Consider the following 18,345-nt stretch of genomic DNA (forward strand, 5'->3'; position numbering starts at 1 on the left):
TGTGGCATGTGGGCTCATTAGTTGTGGCATGTGGGCTCAGCAGCTGTGGCTGGTAGGCTCTAGGCGCACGGGCTTAGCTGCTCCGCGGCATGTGGGATCTTCCAAGACCAGGGATAGAACCTGTGTCCCCTGCATTGGCAGGTGGATTCTTAACCACTGCGCCACTAGGGAAGTCCTTGTTGTTGTTTTTAAACCAAATCAATCTCTTTCCCTCTGTCTCTCCCTTCACACACATACATATTCATAATGTCCTAGCAGGAATATGTGGGAGGGACAGCAACAGGATGGGGAGCTTCTGGAACAATCAGGAGAGAGAAGAGGCAGGAGGCGGCCGGGTCTGGCAGGGAGCGCGTGGAGGGCGTGCACGGCTGTGGGAGGGGAAGCAACTGGGTCACAGCAGAGACCCGGGGGCAGCCGCTGGGGGCGGAGGCCACCAGCGTGGCCAGGAGGGGAATCCTGGGGGGCAGTCCCATGCCCAAAGGCCCTGCAGTAGGGAGGAGCAACCCCCGCAAAGGATGGGATGAGATGGGGCAGCCTAGCCACGGATCTGAGTGAGAAGCAAAGCTGCAGCCTGCTTTCTGCACAGATTGTTAGATTTACGCTGACTTTTCCTGAAGGGATGGCTTTTTGTCTAACAGTGATAAGTCACAAATCTGCAGCAAAAACGTTAAAGCAAAGTGGTGTCTTCCTCTCCCTCCTTGAAGCTTCCCCTGCACAAACACGTGCTTCTCACAGGCCTGGTTCCCAGGCCCCAAGGGTGGAGGCAGCACCCCCCCTCCCCCCCCCGCCCAGGGGGCACCTTCTACACTTGGGAGGGCGGAGCGGTCTCCAGCCTTCATCTGAGCACCTGCGATGCTGAAAAGTACTTCCGAGACCTAACTCCACAGACGGGCGCTTCCACATTTTACAACAGAGGTCTGAAACTCTGATATTTACGGGCGCCAGGCTGGCAGCGTGACAGTAACAACTGCGGTGACACTTACTGGGCTCTCACCCAGGACCGGGCACTATTCCCCCTGCGTGGCCCACTAACCACCTCCTCTCCCTCCGAGGGGGACCAGCTGGGGCTCCGGACCCCAGCGCCGGGGAGCCGTGGTCCAGGGGGCTGTGGTGAACAGGGGGGGCCCATGGCCAGCGGGTCAGGAGGCTGACTGCTGCCTTTGTTGCCAACAGCAAAGGAGGCCTAGTGGGGTCAGAGGTTCTGACTCTTCAAGAAATATCAGAAATCTAGATTTCGACGTGGCTGACAAACTCAATTTTTATGAGCAATGCTGGAGGCCAGCACAGCTTAAAGGAAACCCATCTGGGGGCTGGATTCAGCCTGCAGGCAGCTCGTTTGTGGGCTCTGGTTTTGCATGTTTGTTTTGACATTGAGCTAAAACCTGATTCCCGGCTGTGTCTGTTCACTGCTCCCCATTCTGCAGTCTTGTCTCCTCTTTGAACCCCCGAAGTTCCTGAGACCACGCCTTCCTGGTTTTATGGGTTCCCTGAGCTGTAAGGCCCCTCTGTACCTGCTGCAGGTGGGTGGGGCTCTCTTATGATGTGGGCCTGGAGTGGCACCCCGTTTAAGACGTGACTCGAGGCTGTAGGGGCACAGGGACCGTGCCTTTGCCCCTCCTGGTCGCGTCCCTCATCTCCAATCTATGCTCCACCGCGATCCTCGGGTGTTTGTTGCAGACACCGCCTGCTGCCACGCTGAGCGCCCTCGGCATGTAGGGACCCAGCTAAACCCAAGGTGTGGCTCTTCAGGCTACGGCCTTGGTCTCATCTGGTTGGTTTGGGCCTGGAAGTCTCGTCTGTTGGGATAATCTCATTTCTGGTTTTGCCTTGGGTCAAGGTAGTTAGCCCTCTCAGCTCTCCTTAAAAATGGTATTTATTTTGATAAACAGGTGCTCTAGACCTTTGTGAAAGTTGCTAGATGGAAGAGGGTTTGAGCCAAGCCTTGGCCCACACGGGACCAGAGGCGCGGGCCCCAGTTGATCGGTGTCTGTGAATGAATGCATTTAGGTTTGGCTGCAGTGAAGTCACCCAGCTCCCAGGGGCCCAAACCCTCTCCCATCTGCCAGCTGATTATGATACTTTATCTTGTGTTTTACCAAAATTAAGATTTATATTTACAAGCTTTCTCTAATCTCTGAAAATAGTGATCTTATCAAACACCATGAGTGTGTTTGAGAGACTTTATTCTATGTGAACTCATTCTTTTCTTAAGGCTCACAAGCTATTTAATATTTATCAAGTCTAACAGTTTTACAAGGGACCCAGGCAACATTCCAAAATTCACCCTTAATTCTATTTGAAAACAAGGAAAATCTTTTCCTGTTTTCAGTTCTGGGTGCCTCCTTAATTTACATGACTTCTGATGAAACAGTTCTTATGGTTCTGAGATCGCTGTTGTAAATTTGTTCTACAACCTGGGGTATGGTTACTTGCAGGGGCCAATCTGGTTTATTATTATTATTATTATTATTATTGTGTTCTCAGTACTTTGAGTTTTAACTGATACACAGTGACACTTTTCTGCCACCTCCCAGAGGAAGAAGCTGGAGGACAAGTGGGATGGGGTCCACGGTGAGGGCCTCACGCAGCACCGCTCGGAGCGACCCTCTTAACCCGATGTTCCGCAGACCGCACGCCCTGCGGCTCCACTGGCTGCTCGCCTGGGGCCTCCCCCTTTTCTATCCCACAGAAAGTTTTCCTCTGTCTTCTGAGAGAGGGTCTGATAGCCAAGAATTTATCAAACGCTTGCTGCCTTTATTAGGATGTACCTTGGAGCCGGTATCGAGTAGCCGAACTCCCTATCACAGCTCTGGTTTACCTTCGGGCAGCTCGGCGCACGCCCCACGTGGACTGCCACTCCCCACCCGGCGCATTCTCCATCCCCGGCACTCTGACCCCACCCGGGAGCGTCTTCTTCCTCGGAGGTACTGCTGTTATCTGGTATGTTTTTGCCTCTTTCCTGAAGTGATTCTGCTCTGGGTCCTGTTTTACCCAGTTCTCCAGGTGAAGACTGGGCACTCGGGTACCAGCCATGGCTGAGCCCCTCGGGGACACGCGTCCTGCCTGACTGCCCTGCCGAGGTGACCGCCCTCCCCTTCCCTACGCCTTGATTTTCTGGAAAACTGTTCTCTCCTTTTCCTCCACAGACCTCTCTCTCTCCCCCTCCTCCCAAGCCTCCTCTTCAAAGGTGATGCTCCAGGGAGTCTGGCCTTAATCCTCTTCCCATTGTCCCCCACATCCGCACATCTAGCAGACCCCACCCCAATCAGTCCACCTGCCTGGTGGAGGCGCCCATCCTCCCCTGATGAGGCCACAGACCAGGCCCTCACTTCTCCTCAGGACCCTTCTACTGCCCCTGCAATGCCTTCATCACCTCGATCTTTCCCAGGAGTGTGTGTGCATGTGCACGTGTGTGTATATATGTGTACATGCGTGCGTGCATGCATGTGCGTATGTGTGTGCGCACGCATGCGTATATGTGTGCATGCGCACACACACGTGTGTGCCCGTGCAGGCGCATACACGTGTGTTTTGTTGTGCGCGCGTGCACACGTGTGCTTGTGTGTATGAGTACGCACGTGCGCGTGTGTATGCGTATGCACGTGTGTTTGTGTGTATGCGTGTGTATTGTATGCACATGTGTTTGTGTGTATGCGTGCATATGCGTATACACGTGTGTGTTTGTGTGCGTGTCTGCGTGTCTGTCCCACACGCTGCCGTACAGAAGCATCCGTGGTTCTCAAACATGATGCGTTCTCCCAGAGCTTGGTCCGAGCAAATGCCGTCTCCTCACTTGGAATATCGTGTTCATGTTCCTATTCTGGGCGGCCAGGACAGTGCCCGGCATGTGGAAGAGCACAGTAAATGCTGACAGATGCGTAACTCGCTCTGTGCTGTTGCGTCAGAGTCCTTCTCCTACACTTAAGTGTGTGAAGACACATGGAGGAACATAAGGTCTTCCCAGGAGAAAGAACCAAAAGTCCAGGGGAGAGGGAAGAAACAGGATGGTGTCAGCTTTAGGAAGAGGGGCCACTTTTGAAAGTGTGTAAATTGAGAACACAACTGAGCAAAGATACAAAGAAGTCATGAGTCTAAGAGAGATGCTCTGGAATCATCAAGTCTATCTGCTAATTGAAAATGAAACTAACTTTCACCTGCGAAAGAGTGGAGGCCAACTACCTTCTTGAGGCAGCTGGGTCCTCCCCATCAATGAAGACAGTTCCAGGGAGGAAGCGGGGGACGTCATTGAGACCACTGTGTCCCCGGAGGGGACGTGCACTTTCAAAGGCCACCATCTGTGTGGTTCTGGGAGAACCCCTCCTAATGGGCACACTGCGGGCCATGGCAACCTCTTGTGATACAAGCTCTCCAAGCAGGAGCATGGAGCCCTGGCCCGATGGTTCTGGAAACCTCTCTCAGCGGTCCATGGTCTGATTTTGGAATCTCGAGTTGGCTTGGGACCTGTACACACCACGTGTAGCAAGTTCCCCATCCAAGCCCTCCAGACACAGGCCTGGGCCCTCTGATTGCCCACGGTGGGCAGGGAAAGCTGATGGCAGGTGAGCTGGCCCTCATCGCTCGGGAGGGCGGGGGCCGCAAGATGAAGGCTCCACTCGTTGGACTGGACTTGGCCCCCGGAGTGGGTGACTAGGAAGCCCCCATGGAGGAGGTGACCAGGGACCTGGGAGGCACAGGGGCCCGGCTGAGACGTCACTGAGGGCGCTTTCCAAACATCCCTACCACCTTCACTTTCTTTTTGAATCACATAAGACAATGGTATTTTTCAGTCTCCTATGAGCCTTCAACACACACTTGCAACTGTGTGATCACTTAGCCGAGGGTACCCCAAACGAGAACTCCTCTGATACTGACTTTAAGCTGGAGTTACTGTTTGAGAAAAGATCTCCAAAAGGCAAATTTGTTCCAACAACACCCCCAGTCCTCAGCTTAATAACAAACATCGTATTTTCTTGAACATTACTGAACAAAGTTGATATAGAAGTAGTTAAATATTATACAGAACTGAATCTCAGTGGACAGTATATGAAGGCAGTTGAGTATCAGTCGCTCGCTGGGGTGGGGGGCTGGCTCCCTGGGGAGGCCACGCTCCCCATCTGAACCAGAACTTGCAGTGAACGCAGAAAGGCGGCTACGGTGTCCTAAGAAACGTGAACAGCCAAGGAACGCTGTGTGTCCTCAGCTGTGTTACTTCCCTGTATTAGCCAACAATTTACTCTAAGAATGATGACATAGAAGGAAAGGGGAAAACGGCACCGTGGTTCCCTTTCCGGTCAGTCCTTCCTGACTCATCCGTAAACTGAGGGTAAGTTTGAGAGCATAGGGAGAGTGAAATAAAACCAGTTTTTGCCGTGTTTTGTGCCGTGTTTCCACCGTCCTAGTCAAAACAAAATATATCCACATACAAGTTATGAAGTACGAACGGGTGACTTCATACATGAGTTAAATGCTTTTATATTTGCATATTAAACTGGCACTGCACAATATAAAGAATGATAAAATTAATGCTAATAATCTAAATTTTTTGTATTTCTTTACTTAAACTGATAATAAATAGCAAATTAAAAAACACCATGACAAGTCAGAGAAAAACTGCAGGAGAATGGAAAAAGCTTTCTATTTTAGCATCTTTAAAGGCACTTTCCCTGCTTTTTGAATAAAGGACCCCACATTTTCATTCTGCACTGGGACCCAGAGGTTATACAGCCAGCCATGGTTTCAGGGGTGTCCCAGGTATCACTGATCTTCTCAGCCCTTGAGAGGGCTTGCAGGGGCTTGGGGTAGTGGACCCTACACCCACTCTTGACCTCTTCCCCTGGCGTCAGGTGGCAGTGATGCTGTCCTAGGATGTGAACTTTCAAGGTGGCCATGAGGTGAAAGTTAGGGTCCCCTCAGCTCCCCTGGTCCCGCTCAGAAGACCATCTCTGCTGGAAGCTCACTCCTACGGCTGACCACTTGAGAACACTCTGAGTCCCTGTGTTTGCTCTTGTGCCCTCCGCCTGGGACCCGCCCCTGCTTCCTGGGGGACAGAGCCGCTCGCATCCCCCCAGCTCGGCCACCAGCTCTCTCCCTGGCCATCTCAGCCCCGTTCCCCAGTTGCCCTGGAACTTGATTAGTCTGCCTCTCTTCTCAGGGTAGCGCGGGGCCAGGACCGTGCCTGCCTGCTCCCCGTGGATCTCGAGCCCGGCACTGGGCTGGGCAGATTCTGAGTCCACACTGACTATTTGTTTGATAAATGAATCAGTGCAAGGAGACACCCATGTTAGGATGTGTTAGGTTATTCAGTGTTTTTCAAAATTCAAATCTAGGGCTTATCTCAGTGAAGCAGTGAATTCCAGACATTAGCTGTGACACCAACAAGCTTAGACTTTTGCTAAAGCATGTGAGGACCAGGATGTTTTAATAAAATGTTAAAAGAGCAATTCATTATTAATAGCCTAGGCAGATATCTATAAATATTTAAAAATTTTTAAATTAGTAATTTTTTAAAGAACAAAAATACAAACAGCCCCACCTTCATTTTCTCTTATTTTTTCCACTTCTCCTAACTTTTCTTCTTCTCATACCTTTGGTTTCTAGCCTGAATATTAGCTCTTTTGCAAGCAGAAATTAAAGAATAGAGTAGTTAAGTGATTGCAAAGCTTTCCCCATTAATTACATCTCTATAAATATTTATAATATTTTATTTCTTGTTTCAAATAATTTATTAGTACCAATTACATCTTCTCAAGGCATAACGCAAAAGAAAAATGTTTAACATTTTATAATGATCAACATAGTAAGTTTTGTTACTTTCTTTTTCCTAATTTCTGTACTAAGTCATCCTCCAAGATGTCGACCTGGCTATTTTATGAGTGACTTTGGAATACAGCATTTTCTAACTCACGTTGGCATCAGTAGCCCTAAGCCGGCACCCACTTTAGTCAAGTGTGGTTGCTTGGAGAGTTTTTAAAGTGATGCTGAATCCTATCCTTTGAACTTTTAAAAATATCGTTTTCCCTTGAACCTGATTATTCTGAAGACACGTTAATTCTGACTTGAGAAAGCAGCGTCCAACAACACAGCAAAGCGTGGCTCTCGTAACAAGCAGTTCCGTAAGTGGAGAAGGTGGGGTGACAAAAATCACAATGGACTTACACAAGACGGAATTTTCCTGTTTGCAAATGGCTTTTTCATGCCTTGGTCCAATGTCCTTGACTGATAAGTGTCCAGTTCATCATGCAAACCGACAAGCCAATTGCTAAAAAGGTCTTTCTCATTTCTGCCAAGAACCTCTCTCTGAGTCTGTGAAATAAAAACGCCACGCGGAAGGCTGAATCGACACCAGCCGTAAGATTAAGTCCAGAGTGCCGTGGAGATCACTGCACAGAACGCCTTCTCCCAAACACCACCACCACCGGACAAAGCAGGAGGGAACAGGCCGAGGGGATAATGCTGCCCAGGCCCCCGGGGAGGGACCAGATGGGACCTAATAGCTCTTTTCTACTACTAATTTCTATGATAATTCCGAGTTGCCACATGGCATATGTATTTTTTTTTTTAACCTAAAGACAGAATATCTGTCAATGAAGTGACCAGGATTTTAATGAAAGGTATTTTTCATGAACTGTATCTATTCACACGTTATATTTCTCACCCACCCCTCACCCCCACTCTCCAGCAACATGTCACTGATGGTAAGGTTGCGAGAAGTACAGAGACAGAGGTCAAACACAATACGCTTATCATCATTACCAATACTAATTAGAAACAGAGATCCTGAGTTTTATTAGGAGGTCAGATGCCTTTCGCAGTGATTTTTTTTTTTTTTTTTTTTTTTGCAGTGATTTTATGAAGTTGCCTTAATTTCTTTTTCTTATGGTCAGGGGTCAGGCCTGAATTTAAAGATGACAGCATGCCAACTAATGTTGCAGAAAAAACAATTACGCTAGTGAAATTTCTTCTGTTTTTAGAGAGAAGACCAGAAATGAGAGAAGGAGATATTAATGATTTGGGAAAATGACAAAAGGAATTCCAGCCATTCTTACTGATGAGTTCAAGTACAACTTTCCGTCCTCCCGAGCAGACGCAATGTTCCCCTCCCCCGACCTCCTGGAACACCATTTGTGCTTCTCTGGTGGCACCTGCCACGTTCTTTGATTAATTAGCGTCGTTTCTGGTAGGCACGTGGAGTGACCCCGTTGCATTTTCTCAGCACCCCACCTTACACACAACAGACTGCAGCAAACAGGGAGGGAGGAGGAGACCGAACTCGGGGAGAAATACCCCAGGAGGAATGAGCATCTTGTCATAGGCACCACTTCTTAGCATAAACATATGTGACTTGATTATGAAAATCAACTCTTCTAAGTTTGATGTAGCACAAAATTATTATATTTAATATAAACTAAGGAATGGTGTGAAAATCATAGTTTTCTTCAACCCAGATTGAAAAAAATTCCCTCTTCCCTCTTCCATCCAGTTGTTAAGACTTACCTCTCACGAGAAGGTGCCTGGAAGCTGGATGCTGGGACGGTTAATACATTACACACTTAGCGCAAAAAGATACAAGCTCTGGTAGAGGGGGATGAGGCACTTCACGGCCCTGCTGGCGTTGATGCAAGTGGCACAGATAAGGCTTGGCAGGAGCTGCCCACTCACGATTGCTCCATCAAACAGGGGCCCAAAAAACGGAACCTGTTGATTCAAGACAAAACAAAACCACTTAATTTAAAAAAAAAAAAAAACCAGTAAAAGTCAAACCAAAGACATGAGAACAGCTGCTTGATGTCTCGGACCTGTCACAACTGCACAGGCTGCCACCCACAGACTGGATGCTAGACCTGGACCCAGTTCCAGGGCTTTCGGATCAAGCCAAGCAGGATTGTTCCACGACGCTCCTCTATTGCGAACTCTTTGGCTAAACTTCTCATGACAGATTGTCACAGTTTAAATACATATAATATGTAATATGTCAGGTAGTAAAGTGCTAAGGTGAAAAAGAAAGGGAAGAGCAATAGGGCTCTTTCTCGGGGGGGGGGTCCTCCAGTTAGAGGTCGCACAGCCAGGGGCGCTGCAAGCAGAGGACTGGACAGAGGGAGGGGTGACCTCAAGCTTCGAGGACGGCTGACAGGAGAGCATCCCAGGCAGGGCAACAGCAAGTACGATGCCCTGGGTGGGAGCAGAATCCGTATGCTTCAGCAACAGTAAGGAAGCCACGGTGCTGAAGTCGAGTGAGCGAGAGAAAGCACGGAAGGAGATAAAGTCAGACAGGTAGTAAGAGGGGCTGTGAGGGGAATTTTATAGATCTGGATTTCCGCTCTGAGTGAGGCAAATACCTTCTGGAGGGTTTAGGAAGTGAGGGATATGATCTAACCTGCTTTTTTTTTTTTTTTTTTTGGTCGCGCTGCACAGCTTACGAGATCTTAGTTCCCCGACCAGGGATTGAACCCACACCCTTGGCTGTGAAAGCGTGGAGTCCTAACTGCTGGACCACCAGGGAAGTCCCAAACCTGCACTTTAAAGGTATTGCTCTGGCTGCTATGTTGGGAAAACTGTGAAGAGCGAGCATTATGGAAACCAGTTAGGGAACTACTGTGTGATCCAGGCGAGGGGTGATGCTGGCTTGGATGCCAGTGGTAGCAGGGGAAGTGGGGGGGTAGAGCTGAGAGGATTTGCAGAGAATTACTAATGAAGTGGGAGAGAAAAAGAGGTACGGATGATGCCACGGTGTGTGGCCTGATGACCGGAAGGTTGGAGCCACCTTGTCCTGAAAGACTGGCGGGGAGGGCCATGAGCTCAGTGTTACACGTGCTAAGCTTGAGATGCCTTTTAACTGCCCAGTGGTGATGCTCGAGGGCGGCAGTGGACACATCGAGTGGCAAGCCAGGCGGAAGGCTCAGGCTGCAGATTTGTAAGAGTTATTCACTGACACCTGGTGCTCACAGCCATGAGGCCGGATGTTCAGACAAAATAGGCACGTACAGGGTGGTATGGCCATAGCCCAGGCTGGGTATTCAGATGATCAAGAAAAGGGGTTCAAGAACTACATCCTGTGGCCCTCCAATGTTTAGAGGTTAGAGACATGAGGAAGAATTATCGAATAACGCTGAGGAGTGGCTGCACGTGGAGGAGGAAAATCTCCAATGAGCAGCACTGACCCTGGTACACGGCTGGAATGCAAATGAGTAAAATTCATTAATATTTGAAATAATTTAAATAAACTAATAAATGTGGGTCTCCAGCCTAGGTCTTTTGACTCATGTCAAAGACTATTTATCTGTAGAACACCTTTTCTGTGGTTAGAATTGGGGGAGGGGCTTGGCATACACAGTGAATGAAAGACTATCTTTGCCCGGAGGAACTGACATGAGGAGCTGACACAAGAAAACTATGCACTAATATCCTTCAACAAAAATGTAAGAACCCTTTACAAATTTTTAGCAAATTAAATCCAGCAATATATAAAAAGGACACTGTATCTTGGCCAAAGGGTACTTTCCATAAAAAAAAAAACCAAGGTTGGTTCAATACCCATAAATCCATCAATGCAATTTACTACATTAGTAGAATAAAGAAGAAAAACCATATGACCTTCTTAATAGAAACACGAAAAGCACAGATAAAATTCAACTCTCATTCATGATAAAAAAAAGTAATTCCCAGCAAACTGGGAATAGAAGGGAACTTCCTCGATTTGATGAAAGCTTCGAGGGAAAAAAAATTATGGCATAATTCATGGTAAAACAATAAATGTTTTCTACCTAAAGACCTGAAAAGGCAAGGATGTCTACCCTCACCCCTGTTAGTCAACATTTTTAAAGGTCCTAGTCATTACAACAAAGAAAAATAAAAGAGAGGAAGAAAAATGAAAGGAGCATAAAGATTAGAAAGAAGTAAAGTAATTTTTATTCACAGATAACATGATTATGTCCATGAGAAATCCAAAGGACTTTAACTAGAACTAGTAAGTGAATTGTGAAAGGTCACTGTATACAATATACCCTCCAAATAATTGTATTTTTGAATGTTAGCAACCAATAATTGGAAAATGACATTTAAAAATACTATTCATAATGGCACCAAAAACGTCAAATACCTAGAAATAAACTTGACAAAAGATATGCAAAACAACTGTACTTAAAACTACCAAACATTGCTGAGATAAATTAAAGGCAACCAAAACAAACAGAAAGATGTACAATGTTCATCGATTGGAAGTTTCCATATTATAAAAATGTCAAGTCTTCTGAAACTGAATTATAGATTCAGTACAAAACAAATAAAAATTCCAACAAGCTGCTGTTATAGATATGGACAAGCTGATTTTAAATTTACATGGAAATGAAAATACATAGATTAGCCAAGACAATAATAATAAGACATATTACCTGATTTCAAGAAATACTATAAAACCATAATAATGCCTATAACATAATATTGGAACCAGGATAGACAAATATATCAACAGAACAAAATATAGAGTCCAAGAATAGAATCACACATATATGATAATTGATTTGCAATAAAGGCAACATACCAATTTTATGGGGAAGGAAAGTCTGTTTCAATAAAGACACTGAAACAACTGCATAGACATATTAAAAAGTGAACCTTGACCTCTACCTCATACTACACACAAAACTGAGATGGATTATAGGTTGAAATATTAAAGCTAAAACCACAAAGTTTCTAGAAGGAAACATGAAAAAATCTTTGCAACCTTGGGTGAGGCAAGGATTTTTTAGGGTACAAAAGGTACCAACCAGGGACTTCCCTGGTGGTCCGGTGGGTAACACTCTAGGCTCCCAATGCAGGGGGCCCAGGTTCGATCCCTGGTCAGGGAACTAGATCCCACATGCTGCAACTAAGAAGTCCGCAGGCCACAACTAAAAGATCCCACATGCTGCAACTAAGACCCGGCGCAGCCCAAAAAAATAAAAATAAAAAATAAAAGTACCAATCATGAAAGAAAAAAATTAATTGGACAATAAAAATTTTAAAAATTCTGCTCATCATGAAAGTGAAAAGGCAAGGCACACATATTCCACCAAAGTGTATATATCCTAAATGTTCATCAACAAGAGCATGAATCAAAATTTGTGGCATGTTGACTCAAAAGAATAGTCCACAGTAATGAAAGGAACAAATCTATAACATCATGGGAATGCCCCAATATAATGCTGAGTGAAAGAAACAGACACAAAGAAGTTCATGCTATATAATACTGTTCAAAAACAGGTAGAACTAATCAACGTTGACAGAAATCAGAATAGTGGCCACTTTTGGGGAGGACTGGTGATTTCTGGGGGTTGGTGATATCCTGTGTTTACATCTGGGTAGTATTAAATTGTCTACTTTGAGGGGCTTCCCTGGTGGTCCAGTGGTTAAGACTCCATGCTCCCAATGCAGGGGGCGTGGGTTCGATCCCTGGTTGAGGAAGTTCCGCATGCTGCACGGCGTGGCCAAAACAAATAAATAAATCAATCGTCTGCTCTGAAGACACTCATCAAGCTGTGCATTTACAATGTGTGCCCTTTTCTTTATGTTACATTTCAAAGAAAATATTTTTTAAAAGACAAGTAAGAATATAGACGATTCCAACAACACAGCTGACAAACTCATCCTAATGGATACATACAAAATACAGTTGCAGGAGACATATTCTCTTCAAGCGTGCGCAGAATTTTTTTTTTAATTGATCATATTCGAGGCCAAGGATATAGCCCGTGGGGCCTAATTCCAGCCTGGTGCCTTTTTTGAATGGCCTGCAACCTTAAGAATGGTTTTTACGTTTTCAAATGGTTGGAAAAAAATAGTTTGTGATATGAAACTCAAAATCAGCCCAAAATACAGTCTTACTGGAACATGGCCACCCTCTTCACCTGTGTCTGCTTTCACACAGCAACGGCAGAGCCGAGCAGTTGTGACAGACACTGCATGGGCAACAAACCCCAAAATGTTTACTACCTGGTCCTTTAAAGAAAAAGTTAGCTGGGCCCTGTTCTAGGTCACAGAGCAAGTCTCAAAAAACGTCAAGGGGTTGAACTCATACGATCCGTATTGTGTGCCCAAAGAGCTATTAGTTAAAAATCCACAGCAAAAGGAAAACCAGAACAAATCTCTATGTTTAGAAATGAAGAAATACTTCAAAATAACTCAGGGGCCAACAAAAATACTGAAATGAATATTTTAAGATATGTTAAGCTGAATAACAATGAAAATAGTGGATATTATAACTTACATGTTGAAACAGTACTCAGAGGAAATGTGTAAGATTAAATGCTTATATTAGAAGGAACAAAGGCTGCAACTGAGTGAGACAGGCGCCCATCTCAAGAAATACTGGAAAGCCAAAAGAATAAAATAAACTCGAAGAGTAAAGGGAAAGAAAAAAAGGCAGAACTAGCCATTAATGAAATAGAAACACAATAGAGAGAATAACCAGGATCAAAAGTTGGTTCTTTGAAGAAAGTCTAATACAATTAATTGATAGGTCTTTGGCAAGATGAATCAAGAAAAGAAGAAAGTACAAATAAATAATATTAAAAATAAAAGGGGGACACGACCACAGATGCTTAGAAAACGTGTATAGCTTTTTATCCCTCTTCATTTGGAAATTTAGACGAAATTGCTAAATTTCCAGTAACATACAACTTAGCTAATATAGATACAAGATGATACATAAAAACCATAATTCTATAAGCTTTAAAGTAATTGAATCACAGTGAAAAAAAACTATTTTAAAGAGGAAAAGCCATCCCAGATAGCTTTACTGGCAAATTCTACAAAACCTTTAAAGGACAAATTATTATTTTAGAGACAATTCCAGTGTATAGGAAAAGGGAAACCAAACCCATTCATTTTATTAGGCTAGTGTAATCTTAATAACAAACCAGGAGCCAATCTCACTCATGAACATGCAGGCAAAAATCCCGGCAAAATTCTAGCCAACCAATTCAATAACATGCAAAAAATAATAAAACATCATGACCAAGTTGAGTATATCCCAGGAATATGTGTGGGTTTTCATTAAAAATCAACCTATATACTTAATGACATTAGTAGTAGAAATGAGAAAAGTCAGAGGATCACCTCAACAGATGTTGAAAACGGTGTTTCATAAAATTCAAAATTCATTTATGATAAAGAAAAATTCTTAGCCATCTTGGAATAGACGGGAACTTCCTTAATCTGTTAAAGAATATCTACTAAACCCTACAGAAACCACTAAACTTAAGGGTAAAACATTAAAAGCTTTACGTATGTAAGAGAGAAGAGTGTCCCCTTGATCACATCTATCAACATCTGTGCAGGAGATGCAAGAAATAGATGCAAGAAATAGAAATAGGAGATTATGAATTAGAAATGAAGAGGCAAAACGGTCATTATTTCAGATGACACGATTATATTCACAGAATCTCCAAAAGAATCTACAGAAAACACTTCAAATTCATAAGAGGGTTTATCAAGGTCAATGGACACAGCATAAACAGAAAAATCCTACTGCATTTCTATCTACCAGCAACCAATGATTAGAAAATGAAATGAAGAGATACTATTTACAACTGCATAAGAATATGAAGTCCACAGGAATAGATCTAACAAGGAAAGTATACAGAAATCTGTAAAACTTCACTGAGAGACGTTCCAGTAGTCTAAATATAATAAATGGAAGGATGTATCTGTCCATGGACTAGAAGACTCAGCATTTGTTACTTCCCATCCCAGACTGATCTGTGGATTCAACACACCGTATCTGATGAGCTGATTCTAAAATGTATATGGGAATCAGAGAGGCCAGGAAAAGCTAAGACATTCTTGAGGGAGAACAGGGTAGGGGCTGGCCTCATTTTATAGCAAGTTACACCACAAGGTGTAGGAAGCAAGACAGTGTGACAGAGGTCCACTGGACCCAGTGGAGCTGAATGGAGGGGCCTACATGCAAGAAGATTGTTGAAAGCTCATTTCCCATGCTCACTGGGACATACTGCCATGTGAGGGTGGGATACTGACTTATAAGATATGGTATGTCCTTGGAACCAGGAACCAATACATGGTGGCCTTTCTTCCATAATCAGAATACTCACATCTAGGTATAGCAGGGGAAGGAGAGTGCTGCTCCCTTTACTCCTCCTGACCCACATGTAAGTTTTTTCTTTTGCTCCTACAATGCTGGTCTCTGCTGTTAGTTTTTAGTATGGAAGGGAGCAGCAACCCTACCAGAAGAAGGCACTGTGGTCCCCTCAGTTGGAAGGGGAAACTGCCCCTGGTTATCAGGCTCCCCAGATCGCTGGACAGCAAGGTAGTACAGGGAATTCTGGGGTGGCCTGGGTGAGTGGCTCTGCTACACAACGGGGACGGGGAAAAGGGAATCTCCTGCGCACCCCGTCCTGCTCCCACGCCCAACGGGAAATTTATTGGAAGACTACATCAAGTATTAGGCCTAATCACAACCTCAATTCATCACTTCGTCCCTGTTGAGCATGTATATTCACAACCAACTAAAGCTTCTGCATGATGACCAAATCCTGGAGATTAATAAGATTTTCCAAGACTGCTGACAAACTAGATTTCCTTTCCAGCTGCAAATTAGGAGATGCATGTGGAGCCCCTCTCACGTGCTCCGCATTGAAAGGAAGAACAGCTGTGAGATGAGGCACAAAGCTAGAAAGTAGAGCCCCAATGATTTTCTCCTCATCAGGCCCGCGTCTAGTCCAAGGCACTTTCACAGCCAGGTTCTCTTGGCCAGATACCGTGAAAGCAGAGAAGACTCGCATCTGCAGAGAAGTTCCTGCTGCAACACTGTGCAGCCTAACAGCACAGGGGTGCACCCAGTTGCTGGAGCAAGGACAAGGGAGAGTCCTTGGGACACACAAAGTGATTGGAAATCTCCATTTGATTTGTGGGAATTAATCTTTCAAGGACTCAGTCGAGACATTTTGGATAATCAACAACTGAGGTCTGTTCCAGTTCCTCATGGATGACCTCTAGCTTCCAGAACTGGAACACTGCCTCGAGATCCAGGCCTGCTGAGCCCCAGGCTGTGCTGGAAGCTGTAAATGCAGAGTCTGGGTGGTGTGACTTACCCAGTTTGGTCAGTTATGCCTCCCTTTAAAACTAAAGGCATCTGTTCATAACAAAGATATGGCCATGATTTTTGTGCCCAGCTCTTTGACACTGCTTTTCTCATGTAAGAGGTGGGTGACTTAATCAAAGGTCTAGGATTCCGCACATATGCCTGTAAAGTGTACAGTCCTTCATTAATAAGCCGCTGCCCACAGGTGTGAAAACTAACACTCTTCTACTCAGAAAGAGATCAGTGCTACTGGGATTCAAATTCTGGACTTGGTTTGGCTACCCGGAAACCAAGTTTGCTACACTTGCACCAACTGTGGACGTATTTGGAGCCCAGGGGCAGTGTGGTCTGCCCTACTGCCCTCACAGACTGGCTGAAAGGTTCAAATGCTATATTAATAAGTGCGGTGCAAACAGTACTGTCCTAATGAGAGGGAATGTAGAAGAATCATATACTTTTGAGATAAGGGTGAAAACTTTAAAAGAAATATAAGGTATGTTTCTGAGAAGGAGAATGTTTATTTCCAAATATTTTAATCTCTGTATATGTATAAATATGTTCTCTAAATATCAGAAGGTAATTTTTGGAAAAAGTGGATAATCAGAGGACTCTCAAATTTTGCCTGAAACTTCTGAAGAGTACACAGAATCTTTCTAGGCTGAAAGGGGCAGGGAGATCAGATTTCATCTGTTTCATAGTTACGTATTTGCCTGCTTTGAGGGCTATGGAGGAATGCAGAAAAATAAATCACGGCTCTTGCCCACAGGCAGTTTGCACGGAAGATAAAAATACGTATTCAAGAAGGCAAAAAGATGAAGAGAAAAAAAGAGCTTTAGGGTGAGTACAGACATAACGTTCTGTAGCCAGAGAGAGTCTTCTTCTAGCTGAGAGAAGCCTCGGAAACCTTCCTGTAGGAGGCGGTCATGACCGTGGGTGTCAGCAGAGACTGGTGGTGGGAGGGGAGGTACACCCCAGGCAAACAGTGTAGGACGGGAAGGAAAGGGTGAGGGGGCACTGGCTCTTTTGCTAAGGCAGCTTCCCCACCGCGTACGTCAGGAGGTGTTAATCCAGTTGAGCATTATGTTGGTGTTGTGTGAACAGACGTGACTAAAAGGTTACAGATAAATAAAGAGCAAGGGTGTCGACAGAACCGGGCAACAGCCCGCACGCTGCTGCCGAGGGGCTTCCTGGGTAAGTCAGAGGTTGGGCACTAAAGGAGGTAAGGCAGGAGGGAAGCCTAGACTGTGGACTTGAGAAGACTGAAAAGCTCTGGAATTGGTACCTTGGGAAATGCACGGCGCATCAGAATCACTGAGAGATACAGGAAAATACTGAAGAACAGCCGGGGACCCAGCTGACAGCAGACTCCGCGAACGCCCAGCAGAAATAACCAGCTCGTTTTCACAACTCGCTGCTGCTATATTTGCCCACCTGCAGCCTCTCCACCCACCTAATGTCCTGGGAAACCAAATGCAGGCAACACAGAGCCCCAGGTAAATTTTCTACATTTATTCATGAGATGAAAAGGCCACGACGAAAGCGTGCTCTTCAAGTCTGTGCGTGTCGCTAGGAGATACAACCTGGCAGAGGCCACAGAGCTAACCTGGAGACGGTCTTTGCAAACTAAGTGGTCAGGAACCAAACGCAGAAGTCAGGCAGGGAAGAATGCATGTTTTTATACTCGGAGGGAAAAGCCACATTACAAAAAGATGGGAGTAAAGCAAGGGCCTGTGAAGTGAAGAGTAATGGCAATAATGACCACAATCTCTATGAACAGAACTTTGTGAGCTGGAAAATAATGTTAGAATAAGGGGTCAGGAAGGAAAGACACGGAAGAAAAGAGCTCCTACACACGGGCGACTAGGCATGCGGGGAGATGCCCACCCCCCCCAGAGAAGCCGTCTGGTTACCTACCCCGAAGCCAGAACCGCCTCATCACCCATGGGGACGGGGGCCATCCCTGGAGATGTGGTCCTACAAGGCTCACATTGAGGGGCAGGCCTTCACGTCTACCAACCAAGGCACCAGGGCAGAGCAGCCCCACCACCGGGGACACCACGTGCCTTGCCCCAAATCCTGCCTATGAACCGAGGAGAAGAGAACCTATTTGGGGGCGTTTCATGAAAACTGCAAACAACACAGTTTCTCACGTTTCTGACCAGATCCCCAAAGTCAACCTAAAACAACCAAAAAGTTATAATGAACAATGAGAGAATCAAGTGCCAGACTGGAAATAACGAAGGGCCAAAATGAGAGGCCGAAGGGAAAGG

The 18,345-nt window shown here is 45.5% G+C and overlaps 1 protein-coding gene across 6 annotated transcripts in view; it reads right to left on the bottom strand.

Moving 5' to 3' along the window:
- The window catches only part of RALGAPA2 (Ral GTPase activating protein catalytic subunit alpha 2), a 282,048-nt gene that overhangs the window by 68,465 nt on the left and 195,238 nt on the right, over positions 1 to 18,345 (bottom strand). For all 6 annotated transcript variants that reach the window (XR_010935102.1, XM_067707375.1, XM_067707374.1 and 3 more), the window contains one exon: positions 8,567 to 8,694. Coding sequence is in view for 5 of the 6 variants with exons in the window: in XM_067707375.1 (XP_067563476.1) it covers positions 8,567 to 8,694 (128 nt within the window). In the remaining variant the exon portion in view is untranslated. The remainder of the gene's footprint in view (positions 1 to 8,566; positions 8,695 to 18,345) is intronic.

This window comes from Pseudorca crassidens, chromosome 15 (assembly GCF_039906515.1).
Source record: "Pseudorca crassidens isolate mPseCra1 chromosome 15, mPseCra1.hap1, whole genome shotgun sequence".
Lineage (NCBI taxonomy): Eukaryota > Metazoa > Chordata > Mammalia > Artiodactyla > Delphinidae > Pseudorca > Pseudorca crassidens.